The sequence below is a fragment of the Stegodyphus dumicola genome, chromosome 7, assembly GCF_044657685.1.
Source record: "Stegodyphus dumicola isolate Sdum_Otavi_A_Nest chromosome 7, ASM4465768v1".
Taxonomy (NCBI): Eukaryota; Metazoa; Arthropoda; class Arachnida; order Araneae; family Eresidae; genus Stegodyphus; species Stegodyphus dumicola.
In genome coordinates this window covers 49,124,287-49,141,340 of record NC_140774.1, presented here as the reverse complement: position 1 = coordinate 49,141,340, position 17,054 = coordinate 49,124,287, and the positions used below count along the sequence as shown (strand labels likewise).

The following is a 17,054-nucleotide window of genomic DNA, read 5'->3' as shown; positions in this document are numbered from 1 at the left end:
TTTGCATTTCAAGTTTTCTTGCAGATGCTGAGTTTTCATTAAGAATACTTATATATTTATATCGATCCATATTATTTTCTATAAAAGCTTAAACTTTCAATTCCAGAGGCAGCAAAACATATCCAAACCATTATACCTACACCCCTGTGTTTAACAACAGGCAATAATTATTTTTCGATTCAACTCTTCGCTCGACTTTAATCACACAGTAATTCATCTAGCGGTTTGAAATGTATTAAATTTCAACATGCCTGCAAATATAACGTTGCTGTATATCATAAATTATTGCTAATCATGAATTTTGCGAGAGTCAGGCATGTTTTCCTTATTTTCTTGTTTACGAAAAATTTCCTTCTAGCCTTTGATCGCCCATTGTATTCCTATGCCCTAACGACTGTTTTTATCGGGGTCAACCTTTTATTTCAAACTATTCTTCTAAATCCGCTGCAAGTTTTATAGCACTATTTTTTTTAAATCTTGTTTCAATTTTTATAGGAAAAATCTCAGATTCCTATTTGTTAGCTTGGAAAGGGATCCACATTTCTGTGCATTTTCAATAGTTCCACGCAATTACCATTGCTTTATAACATCAAAAATAGTTGATTTCATTATCAATTCGAATACTTTACTGTCTGTAAAATGATGAAAACTTAAATGTCTAACAGAACTTGTTAATTTGCAGTGTCTTACCATGTTCTCTTCACATATGAGAACGTTAATATACTTAGCTAAACAAGTAATAATTTCGAAATGTAGACGATAATTTTTGCGATGTATATTCATTTAAAACAAAAAATTTTGAGAAGATTCGGACATGATTTTTAGAAAGCAAGACCGACCTTTCTGTAAAAATGTTTATATGCAAGAGATGTTTTGAAACCCGAAAAAATATCTGAAATGTATAATAGCATAAAAACTTTTGGTGAAGAAAAGGTATATTACTTGTAATAGTAATATGAAAAAAAAAAAAAAACAGATAAGTAATCATTAATATATTAAAATATGAGATTAGTGTCATATTACAAATAATATTACAAAAAATCAAAATTTTTAACGAAGTCTTTCTTCAGCAGTATAGCAAATGCTTTTAATACATTCGAGCAAAATCTTAAATGAAGGAAATTCTAATTTATTCGAATTTTCTAAGAAATATTCTACATTTGCTACAATTACAGGCAAGACGTAGAAAACTCTTTGTACATTATGTAATGGGAAAAAAAAAAAAAAAAAAAAAAAAAAAAAAAAAAAAAATAGTACTAAAAGTGTTGCGATGATTAAAAGATTATATTTCACTGTTTAACTTATTGAATAAAAACCGTAAAATGGAAAAAAGATTCTTTTTTTCATATTTTATTCATGTTCGAAAGCAATAAAGCTTTGAAAATAAAATATTTTATTTCTCTTTTATTAAGCCTTACTAAATTAATAAAATTACATAAAAATATATCCTCTTGATATCATAGCATATACGTTTTAGACAGGAAACTGTAATTAGCAGGAACTTTATACTTTCGAGAAATATGTGCACACTTGTTGAGTTTTATTCTAGAATTTAAAGAATCAGACCGCGGTAACTTCTTATGCTGGAATTTTATGTCCAATTTTCCGATGCATGCGCGCAATGCAAATTTTCTGAAACGATATTTCTAAAAAAATACCATTTTCTTTGAATTTAAAACAAATTCCAACCAATGAAGGACATTGTTTGGAATTCTCATATCCCACTTAAGTCACACGTCTTCATAATGTAGGTTTACATAACTCCAGAGGATTTATGCAACAAAATAGGAATCCTGAGAAACAAAATATATTTGTTTCAATTGAAGTTCACATCGTTAGAGATTCGCTAAGCGTACTTCGCGAAAACAAAACAAAATGTAGATGACCCAGCTTTCGTCGCATATTAAAGTTTAAGGTCATGCATTTTTTAATATAGGATTACGTTCCTCAATGACGGTCTCAGGGAAAAAAAAATTAAGACTCGAAACATGTCTTAATAGAATGCGTATATCTTAATAACCTCAAAAGCTGCAGTTTTCTTTTGTGGTTTATTTGATAGTTGAAGGAGACCATTACAAAGCACAAATTTTCTTTTTGAAAACTGGAATAGAGGTTGAGCCCCAATAGAGTCTCAAAATCAGGCAAAAATACACAATATTTTGATGACGTCACAAGTACGCGTGCACGAGTTAGGTTATAACACCGTTCATTTCTCTATGTTCGATTCGACGGCGAGGGGTAATAGGAGCGACATGCTGATTTTGTTTGTACAAGAAATAAATATAAAATGCCGAAAAACAAAGAGGCGCCTTTGTATTAGGAATATTGTTATGAAATAAATAATTAATACATAACTGTTAGTTTCATTTTATTTTTCTCCAAATTTCCCTAAACGTTCATTCTTTAAAGTAACAAAATAATATGTAAAATAACAAAAAGAGGACTTAATCAATAAAATAAAAACTAAGAAATATTAAAAATTCTATCAAGTAATCCTACGCATCTAAATCCAGCGGCCGTTTGGAATAAATGTAATAAACAGTCTTCCGCCATTTCTACTTTCTTGTACAAAGTAAAGGAAGTATTGTAATTACAAAAAATTTCGGGTATCATATTTCAACGAAAATATCCAATTTTGAGCTCTCTCGAAACCATTTGAACGATTTTTTTGCGTGACATCTGTATGTATGGATAGAATAAAAGACTTTTTTTCCAAAACGGAATGCAAAATGGATTTAGAAGAGATTTTTTTTCCTGATGTCTGTGCGTACGTATGCATGTATCTCGAATAACTCAAAAACAATTAGCCGCAGAAAGTCAAAATATTGTATAAGGGACTGCTATAACATCTAGTTGTGCCCCTCCCTTTTTTGCTGTAATCGACTGCATCAAACATATATATATATACTATTATACCCACTCTCTTATCCGGTTCGATGAGTTCAGTTTTTTTTTTATTAAATTATTCTTATATGTTGGTAAATTGTGCATTTCTTGCTTTAAAAGGGATTAAAATATGTTGTTCTTATATTCCAATCAAGGGTTTTATGCCTTTAATTAATCTGCATGTAATAGTTGTGGAATTATCAATAATTTAAAAGTGTAAGTTGCGCTAGTCTTTAACATGGCGCCATGTCTGTTTGCATTTGAAATTAAAAATTCTTTGTAATATAGAGAATTAAGCCAGCTGGTACGCCAGCTTCAGTTCTTATTGCCCAGGGGACCAAAAGTTAACGTTAAATTTTTGTTCACCGAAATTTTTTTTTATTTCTTTCCGTTGACCGAATTGTTTGTTTTGGCGTAGGAACTCTTAGTTTTAATTGCAATACCATGCTTTTACTACCTTCACGAAATGGAAAGTGTTGCCATCGTGGAAAGGATAAAATCTTTAACTTATCTTCCATATGGCCTGACAAATAGCCAGGTCTCAGAGTGTAGTGCATTTAGTGTAGCATAATACATTTAATTTTTATTTAAAATTAAAACTGTAGCTTAGCAAATTCAAATATTCGAAAGCAACAAATACATCGTCATAATTTACATCTTTATTTTTCTTTAATTATTTAACTATTTGATGTAATTTAAAATATCTTAAATTATAATGTATTCACCGACGCTTTTTATGATTTTCAGTTGTATTGAAATTGATAAAAGATGCTTTTAAATGTATATTTTTCAAACATTAAAGAAGTCGCTGAAGTTATTAAAACTAAAGTCAAGTTTTATTGTTTTCATCGAATTTCATATCTGGAAGAAATAATAATAATAAAAAAAAAACTGTTGCCCTATCACTGACTGGAAATACCTGTCGTGAGCATAAGCGTTAGAGTTAAAAAAAAGTGCCCTGCTGCTATTTCAATTATCAAGTTCTTTCTTTTATTAAATAGGTGCGTAAGCCTGCGCATGACGTTAATTTAGGGATAAGTAAATATCACGGAAAGTTCCCCCCTCCATAACAAGTAAAATCCTATCTTGTCTTAATATGGTCCATAGACACGATCATTTCTCGAAAATTGATGGACGAAGAACGGGAAGGAAATGGAAACCGCAGTCTTATCAAGAGTTGCCAATACAAGAAAAAAACTGTATCGGACCGTTATTCATTAACAGCTTGGGAGATGGGAAAACTATAAACTTATTCCTTTAATAAATAAAAACTTCATCTTATTATTTATAATCATTTGCGTAATTTCTATAGATTAAGGCACTCTGAATGTACAATACATCCATCTGATAATTTTTATGTAGTAGTGGCAGCTTTGTTGTCATTAATGAAAAAAATATTTTAAGGTATATGTTACGTAACTGGTATAAAATAATACTTTAAAACGTTAAGATTATATTTTTGAATAGGATAAAGCGCACGAGGGCCACGTGCCTAATGGGAGAAGGCATCCGTGGAGGAGTTTCTATGACAAACTCTCTCGAAATCACGTCACACATGGAGAAAAACATGTAAAAAATTCCTTTAAACTAGCCTTTTGTCCTCGCATCGAACCCTGATCGTACTCCCAGCATTCAGCCGTCTTAACAGCTCGACCACTAGCGGGATTTTTAAATTTAATAAAGTTTAATGTGGACATCACATGACTTCCTTGCACGGCCTATTAAATTTATAGACAATTTTTGCTGCACTTTGATTAAACTTATTTCCTCGAATTATTTTAACTTAATTAACCGAGTCTTGAAGGTAAGTTGGAAACGACGGCAAATTCTCCAATTAAATATCCAGATCAATTTTTGTCGCGCAGGAGTTAAATTTCTTATAATTTTATTTCGTCATAACGAGTATAAAACTTTCTCAAATATAAGTATAGGAACCCGGAAACCGTATTAAAAATTAAATTTCATTATCTTTCGAAGATTGGCCTGAGAATGGATTTTTAAGCCGGGTAAGGGGTGAGAGGTACCAAATATATATATATACATATATATATATATATATATATATATAAGTAAGTATTATATATATATATAAGTAAGAGGAATGTTAAAAAGGTAATGCTAAAAAATAGATTTGACACGATAGTTTCTTAGCAAGAATGTAAAATCATGTAACAACTAGAAAAAATATTAAAGTAGTAAAAGTTAAAGTTATCTCGTAAAAATTACAAATCGAAATGACTTTAAAATCAAAAAAGGGTGAGGAAAAAATTAAGAAATTTTAACGCACGAACAATTTAAAAACGAACTCTTGTAAAAATTAAATACATTTCAAATACACAGTAAATATGTACAAAAAATTGCAATAAATGGTAAATAGCTCAACTCGAGGTTTGATCCGGATTTATCAATGGAAAAGATGCTCAAAATTCGAATAAAGTTAATACCTGTAGCGCGTTTCGTCAAACGATAATAATTGAGACTATGAACGTAATTTCACTAATAGAATAATCCAACTTAATAATCTAAAAACGTTTAGTAAGTCTCAATTATATTGCTTCTTTTCCCGACGCGCAGTAATTTAAAATGTAAATGTAAAACTTACTAAGAAAGAGCTTTACAAGAAAGCCTAGTTAGGCAAATGTACAATTAAAATAAAATAGCTAAAAAGCTATTGACGAGCTGTAATTTAAATTGTAAATGTAAAACTTACTATTAAAAAGAAAAAAACTATCCAAGAATGCCTAGTTAGGCAAATTACAATTAAAATAAATAGTTAAAAAGCTACTAGTCCAAAAATTACACAATTTTAAGGGATACCCCTCTAATCCATTTTACAATCCGTTTCGGGAAAAAAGAGTCCTCTGTTCTGTTTATACGTTGCCATTGCTGACTTTAAAATCGTTGAGTTTCTTAATCAAAAACTCGTAAATGCTTTACAAAATATGAAATCGATAATAAAACAAATTCCAAATTCTAAGTTTTGGCTTCTAGATGCTCATATTCAGGTGGAGACGCACGTTATTCAGAATTCGATAGCTCTAGGCTCCGTTGTTTTATCACAGTGCGAGCACAGGGCTCTAATGTTTGGTGGCAACAATTTAAAAATGTGATTCGCCATTTATAGTGAATCAGCTCAAAAAGCCAAAACGAAATTAATAGCCCTTCTGGGTTAAAACGTCGAAATGGATTCGAAACTTAACCGTTCCTGGATCCATTTCGACTTTTGTTTATTTAGGTATTTCTGCTATTAGGTACTTATTATTTAAGTATGATACCCGAAATTCCTTTACTTCCTAGAAATTCTGGAGCAAGGAACGTGCGAAAGTAACTTTGCTGTCATCGTATATTCGAATCTCGGATTTTCTAGTTACTAGCTAGATATGCTGAAACAATTACATTACGAAAGCATGCACGAGGGAATGCAGTAATTCCTTATTAACTGCTTTTAAAGTTCAGAATCTAATCTAAAATCTTCAGAAAGCAGTTTCTTTTAATTCGTTTCCTTCACTTTCATCTGATCGAAGTACTGAACTTTGCATATCCTGTGCCAAACAGTGTGATTTGATGGTTGTTAAGTCGCCACAGCTTAAATTTGCGCTGAACAGGTTTGCTCTACTTGTAAAGATTCTCATTCTTGATGTGTAACAGAGTATAACGCTTCTATTTATAAACTCCGGAATGAGAATGCACATACTGCTGATTAGAATGCAAAACACATGGGCCATTTTAGATTCCAATTCTTCGAACTCCGCGAATATCGTATTCCCAACGAAGCATAGCATCTTGTTTTCTTCATATTTACTCGTATTTTTGGTGTAAAGTTTAAAGACTTGTGTCATTTCAAACGATTCTTTAACTAGGAACCTTATAAATGTCATTAGACTCACCTTTTGCAATTACGTATGATGTTCGTCAGAATTATCGGTTGGGTAAGTTCTAAATGATATCAGTTAATTATATTATATCAGTTTACATGCATTAGGGGTACTATTAACTATACTTACGGAATGTGGCTTAAAAAGAAAACCAAAATATTCTGTCCTCAGTTAGGATGGAGGACACTTTTAATATGCCCATTTGTAGCAAGTATCATCCTCACATGCTGTATCTCTAGGACAAAATACTAATTGATGGATTAATATTTCTATTGTGATTCTTACTATGTTGTATTTTGTTCATGTATGATGCTCATTTGCCTCATGTCTAGTTTCCATTCATAAAAAATGTCTGGCTATTATTACACTTATTCATTTTATTAAATAAGCTAGTATTACGATACTTAGTTTATATTACTGCATTTTCCCTCTTTTCGATTCATTCTGTTTTGCAGCGGCTCACTAGTCGTCGAACCTAAAGTCGATGAACACTGGTAGTTTGACCTGAGCTCGATTCTCGGCAAAGGAATCTGTAAGAATTTGTTCTTGGTGAATGAATACATTCGAATGCTGACTGTTTTCGCAGTTTCTCCTATGTGTAACGTGGATATGAGCTATCTTCCCTTAGAGAGATCTCCACGGCGACATTCCTCCTTTAAGAAGATGGCCCTTGCGTGCTTTGCGATAATCGAATAAACCAAACCACACTACATTGTTTTCCTCTATTTTCACTTCTGAATTTTTTAAAGAATTAGTTAAAATGTGTACTTTTATAATATAAAATCTGTTGGTGTTTTCCACTTTTTTAAAAAGTGCATTCAGAGATCATGAATATATTCTGCTTTGCTATTTCGTTTAAAACTTTAGGGAATGCGTCTAGATTTAGAAGAATGAAGAGCTCAGTCTGTGATTGTAGTTGACCGAGTTCAGTACCATAGGACTGAAGAAGAGTCATTATTTTAATTATTTTCCGCTTCATCTGCTTAGCTTTTATTAAGTACCGCTTGAAAGATAATAAATCTGCCGCTGGGAGGTTAGGTTTAGGTTTAATTGATTACGGCAAATCACATTGGGGCTGTCAAGGGAAGGAATGTCTTCGTGGAGGACTTTCTATAGGACTCTGCCTCGTACCCACGTTACGCATGGTGAATACAACAAAAAGGTACATGCAGCCAGCCTGTTCGCCTGGAATCGAATCCAGGTCGGAACGACCAGTGTTCCACGATTTTGCCGTTCGGCCGCTAGTGGGCCTTCTGCCTCTGAGAAAATGTTGTGATGTGCAGTCTTTACAGGTCATTTGAAGATCTAACGATCTGGATATAAATTTGAAAGATAAAGTATATACGTCAACGAATGGCAACAATTTGAGAAACGGAATGTTTGAAGAAAAGAATTTGAAGACTTTATCTTCCAGTCAGTTTCAACAGTTCAAAGCCCACACGATTGTATGATATAACTTAACGTAAAAATCTGCAATTTTAAGATGCTTCTAAGTTTATTACTATTCAGTACAGATGGAACAAGTCGTGGTTTCGAGAGAACTAATTCTGCTTATCCCTCGTTGCTCGCAATGATCGAGTTTGACTCTACGTCTAAAAGGCGTATGTGAATTTCGCAAGATCATTTCTGTCATCGCTTTCCTCCTGTGGTACTTAGTTCGAGGAAAGCGGTAGACAATAAAATTCCTGCCAGTCTTGTTGCATCACTTTCGTTTCCGCCTTTGTAAATTATTCCTCAAGGTCTGCCTTTTAACAATATATTCGTAGCAACGGCAAAGAGATGGAAACTTTCTGAGAAAGCTTTTGTCAGATATTTTTAAGCATAACCTTTTAAAATATTACATAGCGTTGAAGTTCTTTGCAGACGCAAGACTGAGTAAAATGTGATCATCTTTTAAACGAAATTAGAGGTTGTTCTTGCTCAGTCACGCAGAGCAATGCCATAGTCTTTAAATCGGTGGTTATCAAAACATGTGTTGCGGCACATTAGTTTATCCTGACGATTTGTAGCTGTACAGCGAAAGAAATGAAAACACAATGAGGAAATAAGAGAAAATAAAATTCTACGCTAGATACACTCAATAAACAGATACACTAAGATAAGATGCACTAAAAATAAATTCTGCGCATTACAAACATCTTTTAATGATTAAAATAACGCTACATATATTTATAAAAGTTGTTAAAGTTCGAAGTTTCTTTAAAATACAATTACATGCTTTTTTCAGAACCAGTTTTTCCGCGGAACTTTTTCATTTGAACATAGTTAAGCTTTCTTATGAACGTAATACATATTCCCTTGAATATGTAATGTAAAACACAATGTCAATTATTTGCGGAAAAGCTTTCAAATCAGAATATGGATTCTTAATTAAAAAGTAACAAGTACAGTGTTGACATGAAATTCTGTGCGTAACAGCGGCCTAATAGATACTGACTGAAGAAAACAATACAATGGTGACTATACATTCCTTTGAAATTCTTCTTCCTGCAAATTGTTTGATTTTCTGTGAAATGTGTACAAAATTTATACATTAGATCAGAGACTCCCGATGGAGCCAATACGGGCTCTTTGGGGTCGATGAAATTTTAAATTGCGTCTGTGGTGATGAAAGGATCGACAGTTGAATCGACAGCATTGGCAATTGATCAGCATAAAACAAGATCCAATTGATTATAAAAATATGTATTAATAAAACTGATTAATTAATTATTTATTGATATAAAGCTTTCTTATATAAATAAGTCTTATTCGAACCACGTGGGTAACCTGCTATCCGAGAGAAATATCCCAAAATTAAAGTTATTGCGTGGCAAAATTATTGATTTTTTCTTCTCTTTAACCCCGTAGAAACAGGCTTTAGTTAAATCAATAACTTTCTACGGAAAACAAGAAATGGGTCAGATAATTCTAAACGAGATGATTTAAGGTAAGCAATTTTATTCCACATATTCAAAAACAAATCAGTACATCAAGCGCAGCCCCCACATTCATTAAAATCAAACTTTTGTTCATTTAGCATCTATGATTTTATGAACGTTCTTCGTCTGATTGTTACATTTAAATCCCGTATTTACAATTATTTGTCTTATGATTATGTTGTATGCTATGTATTCGTATTATAGAGAAAAATCTAAGGTGTCGATGAAGAAAATTATACTTGTAAAGAGGGTCGATGCAAGAAAACGGTTGGGAAACCCTGCATTAGATACACACTTAAGATTAGATAAGATAGTTCTGAATGAATTAAGATAGTTATTAGTTAAGAAAATTTACAGATTAGTTAAGACAGTTAACTCTTAAGATATTTATGGGAGATGAATTCAAATTTCGAAACTGGAATACTTTGCAGCAATTAAAAAATCACAACCGGACGAAATTTAGTAAATTTATGACTGTTAGTCGAAATTATACTATTTTCGTTGCAGCCTTCTAATAAAATGTTTTATTCTAAGCAAGTAATACAATATTTTGGAGTGGAACTACGACATAATTCTATTAGAATGAGTAGTTCTATTAGAATTCAAAGTGCAATTTTTCAGCATGCAGTGGGGGGAGTTATCAAAATTGCAAAAGGATGAAGCTTTAGTTTCTTTTTTATATCATAATTTATTAATCACCAGTTCATTGTGGTGATAGACTTTATAATCTGAAGTTTCCAGATTAGTCTCTTTTTATACCTTTCTGATGTTTTACGTTAAGAAAAATTTTCATTATTTTTTATTTATTTATTTGAAATTTTTAATGATAAACTCTTCTTCGAGTTGTTAAATCATAACCCAGAGTTTTCATATTTCAAATTTCTTGTAATATTTTTTGCACTTTTTAACTTATTTATTTATTTATTTTTTTAAATTCAAGTCTCGAAATTAATTTTCGACTGCTTTCTAGCGAGCGAACCACATACGTACTTGCAATGAAGATTCAATATTCCACTGCGGTTTATTTTCAAAATTCATGCCTTTTTTAAAATTTTATGTTTAGTTTTTATAACATAGCTTTCCTTAACTGTCAAATTAATCACTGCAGAGAATCGCTTGCTTTCACATATCATAGGATAACTAAAAATTATATTCCAAATTAAATCTTGTATTAATCTTTAGCATAATTCGCCAAATTTTGCTGGTTTTTCAAAAATCGATCATGTTCTTTTGTTGTGGTAAGGTGATGAGAAATATAATCTATCATAGTATCGTCACAATGATAAGAAATATAATCTATCATAATTACTAGCCTCACGATTTTAAATGATGAAGAAATCGGATTTTTAAATCAACAGAAATTCAAGCGAAATGAATGCTTTTTTTCCCACTATTAGATCATTTGGAGGTCTTGAAGGAAAGTTAATATCGCTAATTTTCCTACTTTCAAGCTAACTTTTTCATTATTTTCCTCCCTTGTTTGGATTAATTCTTTTTAGCTTCTCATCTTTCCTTTTGATTAAAATATAAAATAAATAAGTATATATATAAAATATTTCTTAAGTTGTTTGTGTTAAATGCAAAAAAATGTAAAAAGTAATTTTTTTTAATAGCTGTTACGATCTTTTTTGTCATCGTGAGTAGTTGATGTATTTAATTATGGCAAAGCACACGAGGGCTATCTGCCTAAGGGGAGGGATGCCTATCGTGGAGGACTTTCTAAGGGAAACTGGCTCGTATACACGTTACACATGAGGAAAACCACGAAAACGCCCATGCAGCCAGCCCGTTCGCGGGATTCGAACCTCGGACCGAACTACCAGTGTTCAGCGACTTTACCGCTCGGCCGCTGGTGGGCCCTGTCATCGTGAGTAAATATGGAATCATGCGAAATCATTTACGAATTTAGGTATTTAATAAAAGTGTATTGAATATATTCGAACATAATAAATGTATTCGAATATAAAGAAAAATGAAAGTGTATTAAACGTATTCGAATATAATAAATATATGTCTCATGTGTTCGAATATAATTCTTAAATGATTTTCCATAATTACATATTTAATTATGATGATCAAAAAGACATATAGATAAGATATATACTTAAAATATATTTTTCTCATACATGATAAAAATTATATACAACTTATTTAAATTTCACTTTGGAAAATTTGATTCGATATATGTCACTGTTCGCAACCTCACGCATTCATTTGTAATCATATATGACAAGGAATATTATTATAACTGAAGAATTCCTTTTCTTTTCATTTTTTAAAATTAATTTTTGGTGCATTTAACTCTAACTTAAAAACTAACATGTATTTAATTTAAATGTATAATCCTTAAAAATTAAGATTACAAAATGAATAAAAAAAATAGAATCTAAATTTTTTCACATGTATGTTTAAAATATGTCTTAGGCCAAGAAACCTCCTTCTCAGAAGCCTAATATTACATTGATTAAATAGCTATTTAAATCCATACTGGCTTTTATTTCTCCTTAAACACTATTATTAAAGCTTTATTAACGTATTAGCGTGTCTTAATACGTCAGTGCCCTTTTCAAATAGTAGTAAATGCTTAAAGTAATTCAGATCGCTGCATCTGAATTTTCCCTTCATTTCCCATACATTGTTCAAGACCTTTGACCTAAAGGCCATTCGAACTTTGCATAATGCAGGTCATATTAGTTGAGGAGTATTTTGAATGGTCTCTGATGGTCAAATGGCAGTAGAATAGACAAAAGGCCGTAAAAAGAATCAACACAGAGAGAGGGAGGGTAGGAGGAAAAATATGAGATTGTAAAGAGTGGTTTGAATCTAGATTTATAAGGTCGCATCACAAAACTAATTTCTTTCGTGGGACCATTAACCCGCTTTAATTTCATCTACATATAGAAGAGTCCCTTCCAATTATCTAAAAAATAACTGTTGTACCAGAATAATAGAATAAAATACATATAGACATAAATGTTTTCTGGTTACACTGTTTCGGTAAATTGCGCGGAAAGAATTAAAAACTATCTTTCAACTCTCGCAGCATTCTTTTTTTATGCAAACTAAAAATAAAATAGTGGGACTTTTAAAAGTAGCGGGTTTTAAATAAAAAATTTGAACAGAAGTTTAAGCGAACAGAATGTAATTGTTCTTAGATAGCGTATTTCTGTGATAGCTCAATTACTATTTTTAAAATTTTGTTAATAAAAGATTCATAAAATAAAACTCGTGAATGAGTGTCACGAAATTTTATTTTTAGGCATATGACTGATAATATTATGACCCTTAAAAATTATGTTTTAATTCATGTAAGGTAAGTCGTATAATTTATAATGTTATATATATATATAATTTATTTTCTAAACAATATTGATTAATTGATTATATTATCTCCTAAATTTAATTAAAGTAGAATTATTTTAAAAGAGTGAATCCATACTGCTAAGTTATATTTTGAAAGATGTTTTGAAGTAATTTGAAAGCAAAATGTTAATAATGTTTTAACGGGGACTGGAGTTAAATCATCATGAAGAATAAAATTTCAATTGTAAAAGGAAAAATTAAAAACATGTAATCATTGTTATTGATCGGAAATTAGTTGACTTTTCAAGGGGAACAAACCAACTCCCGTTCAACGAACAATAATTGATAAAAATACGTAAATACGAAGGTGTTTCATATAAATATATATATATATATATTTTATGCTTTTTAATCCACAGAAGAGACAAAAATTAAAAGTGAATGAAAATCATTATCTCTCAGTGCAGAAAATTTTTTCTTCTGCTCAGTGGAGCAACAAAATACGCAATGTCACATTTCTTTCGAGACGCTCCGATCTGCTCGACAGCGTAAGATTACATTCAATTTGTTTAGATTTATGTTTATTATAAAAATACGACTTCACGATCATTTAAAATCGCGGATCCACTAATACTGACGAACTGAATCATTTGCAACTGAAATTCAGTTACTGTTAGAGCCACAGGATCATAAAAAGAGTTCATCTATTTTTTCAAAATCTTCTAAGAGTCGACAAATTACGTTAGAGATTTGAAAGGAACTTCCCGTAAAAGAATAGTTTTCAATCTAGCCAAAGATGGAAATTGGCTAAAATATCAATTATAATTAAATATCAATAATAATATATCTATCAATAGTATCTAGTCTGGTATATAATATTTTACAATTTAGCCAAAGATTGAAATTGGCTTAAAAGTTTTCAAAAATGAAAGATATTTTATAGTGGTTACTCTGCAAACACGTATCCCAGAAAAAAACAATAATTTTAGGTTACAGTGTAATATATCTACCATAGTCTAGTATACAACATTTTAGATTACACTCATATGTAATTATAGTTTAATATATAATATTTTAGATTATATGTATGACTATAATATAGTCATATATATAATCTATCATATGACTGTAATATATTATAATAATCACATGACTATAATAATCATATGACTGTAATATAGTCATAATTACAGTGTAATACATAATATTTTAATTTGTTACAAGTTTTGTACAGAGATAGATGATTTTAGTGGAATCATTTGGGAAATTGTTGTATTTTGCTGCTAAATGTAACATGAAAAATCTTAAGAGACGTGATATGCCAGAAAACAAAGAATACAGGGACAAGTCCGTTTAGCATTGGGCAAATGGGCATCTCGGTAATATGACGAAGTATCGCCAAGCTGACAAAGGTTTTGGAGACTTATTTCATCTCCAAATTTGGCGGGAAATCGCCAAAAGTAGCCAACCATAATTCGATACTCATATTGCTTTCCATTCATTTCGAGAAGCAGAAAGTACTAGAAATATTTCGGCGGTCGGGTGAAAACTATATAAGGCCGGAGGTTTAGTTATTGTTATTATCGCGAGTTGTTAGTTCAGCGTGAGATCGTACTATCTTTCTCTTTAGATACGCTTTGCATTGCGTTACCTTTAACATTGTTAGTAGTTTGAAGTGTAACTACTGATTGTACTGTGTGATACTGTAAACCCTTGTACATTCTCTGTGAAAAGCTCTGAAATATTTCTTTTGATAAAAATAAATTTTATTAATCTATAATCGGACCTGTGTGCATTCAATCTATTACGAACCCTTACGCACCCAACAATATTGTAATCATATATCTTTATCATTAAAGCTTCAAACTGTCAAAGAAATTTAAAAGTATAAAATTTGCTAAATTAAAATGGAACTGCAATCTAAATTTGGTGTATATATTTCCGTGTTTAATATTTGAAATGCATAAAAGCATAGGAGTTACGATAAGCCTATGGTTGAAGAATTAGTTCCTGAGTTGTTCATAATTTACTTGAGGTCTCTTGATATTAGAAAATTTCTTTTGATACAGTGTTTACAAGCTTTTGAACCGTTGTATTAAGTTATGTTACCGTATATTTATCATCGAAGTGATTTCGAAAATGTTATCATTGAACGAAGGGTAAGTATTTATTTTACATTTCAAATTATAATTTTATTCCTTAAAAACGACAAATTTAACCAGTTCTGTATTTCTTAAAATACAGAGCAATATAAAAACGGCAATCGTAATTAATAATAATTTAAATCTTAAATTTTTAATAAAAGGTAAAATTGATATAATTGGAACTACATTGATCTTGTTATAAATTCGTTAAATAATGTTCATGAACACTTACGGCATTATAATAATTAATAAAAAATGTTTCTACGTTCCATATATTACATTCCTTTGGCCAGAATCGTTTGAATGCTTTTAACCTTGCGTTCATTTTACCCTTCAACATATTAAATACGTGCCAAGCTGAAATGTGAAAGATTATATATCCTACAAGATCATTTTGTATACAGTGGAAAGAAACTGAAACAGTTCCCGTTGTTTTCTGTTAGCTATCGTGCGTATTTTATTTAGCTGCTAAGAAGTGATGGTGTTTATTGTGGATAAAGTCTTTGTGCCGTATAAGCTGAAACTTTCGAGGGAAAGAGGATCTATTTGCGCACAAAAGTCACGTAATTCGTTGCTGACTATTGTGTTTTCATTGAATAGTGTCACGGAAATATATAAATTACCCAGCATCTACTTTCACATGGAAAAACTCTTCCTCGCAGCTTTTCGATTCATATTTAGGATGATGGTACATTACTAACTGAAAATCTTAGATTACTCTCAAGAATCTCAAAAAAGAGATAAATAATTCTTTTAAATAAAAAATATAAAACTTTAAAGTATATTTTGCTACAGCTCTTAGAGAAAAATAGTATATACTGTGGCCAAAACATGAAACTTATTATTTACTATTGAATAAATTTAAAATCAGGTCGAAAAGAGATTCATTTAAAACCTCCGACCTTTTTTGATACGTAAAATATTATTGTGTAAATAGGAAACTCTCAAAACATTACAACCATTTTAACAAAATAAAGAGGAAAGATACAGCATATTTTTTTAACTGTCACTATCAAGAGCCTTCTGTAGCCAGAATGAATTCTCCTTTGTTCCTTCCTGATCGCGATTAATGATTTCATTTCTTTCTCAATATCCATTATTAGTTTCGGTTAATTACTTACTTTCAGTAATTAGTATTAATTTATTTAAATCTAAAACCTATGCTGAATGTACCATCTCTGCAGAAGTTTAACGATTTGATATCTCATTTCAGCTGTTTGCCATCATCTGTATGGGCTGTGGCTCTCCCGTCGTCACAACATATACCAACTTCTTCATGTTTGTTGTTGCCATCTATTTCATCATCACACTCGTTTTCTGTATCATATATTTCTTCACAATTAGGAGACTCTTTCCCAAATTACCCTGGTTACTCATAGTAAGTATTTTATTTCTTTCTCTCACCTCTCCCTTTTACTACCAGTATGCATTGATTTATTTGTTAAAAACCCATTGCTATTCTGCGATAATTTAAAGAAAGAAAGAAAAAATTGGTTTAGCCCAAAGTTGTGCAATGAAATATTGTGAGTAGTTGCCGGGGCTAGAATCCATGCAACCAAGGCGGCCGCAGCGGGCGGAAGAATTTAGGAGTAGCAAAAGTTTTAAAATATTAGAAAGGCAGTGGGTGATGAATTTAGGACTCACAGAAATTGAACCGGGCAGCAAAAAGATTTATTCAGGCCCTAGTAATAATCGGATAACTAACTTAAAGAGATCCCTCTTTACTTCCTGGGGGATAATTTGCAATCTTTATTTTACAGTTCTAAGCTTGAAGCAAGTATATGATTTACTGCTTTCAGAATATTTATTTGATTCTTTTCTTTAAAACTGATAATACTAGGTCTATCCCAAATGTAATGAAAACTATATATCAACGATCTTTTAATACAGATACAATTGAACATACAGGTTGGTTATGAAAAAGC

The 17,054-nt window shown here is 31.1% G+C and overlaps 1 protein-coding gene across 1 annotated transcript in view; it reads left to right on the top strand.

The window, feature by feature from the left end:
* Nucleotides 1–17,054, top strand: part of LOC118201704 (uncharacterized) — a 60,335-nt gene that overhangs the window by 33,921 nt on the left and 9,360 nt on the right. Inside the window, exon 2 of the mRNA XM_035373849.2 lies at nt 16,343–16,507. Within this exon, the coding sequence (XP_035229740.1) occupies nt 16,343–16,507 (165 nt within the window). The remainder of the gene's footprint in view (nt 1–16,342; nt 16,508–17,054) is intronic.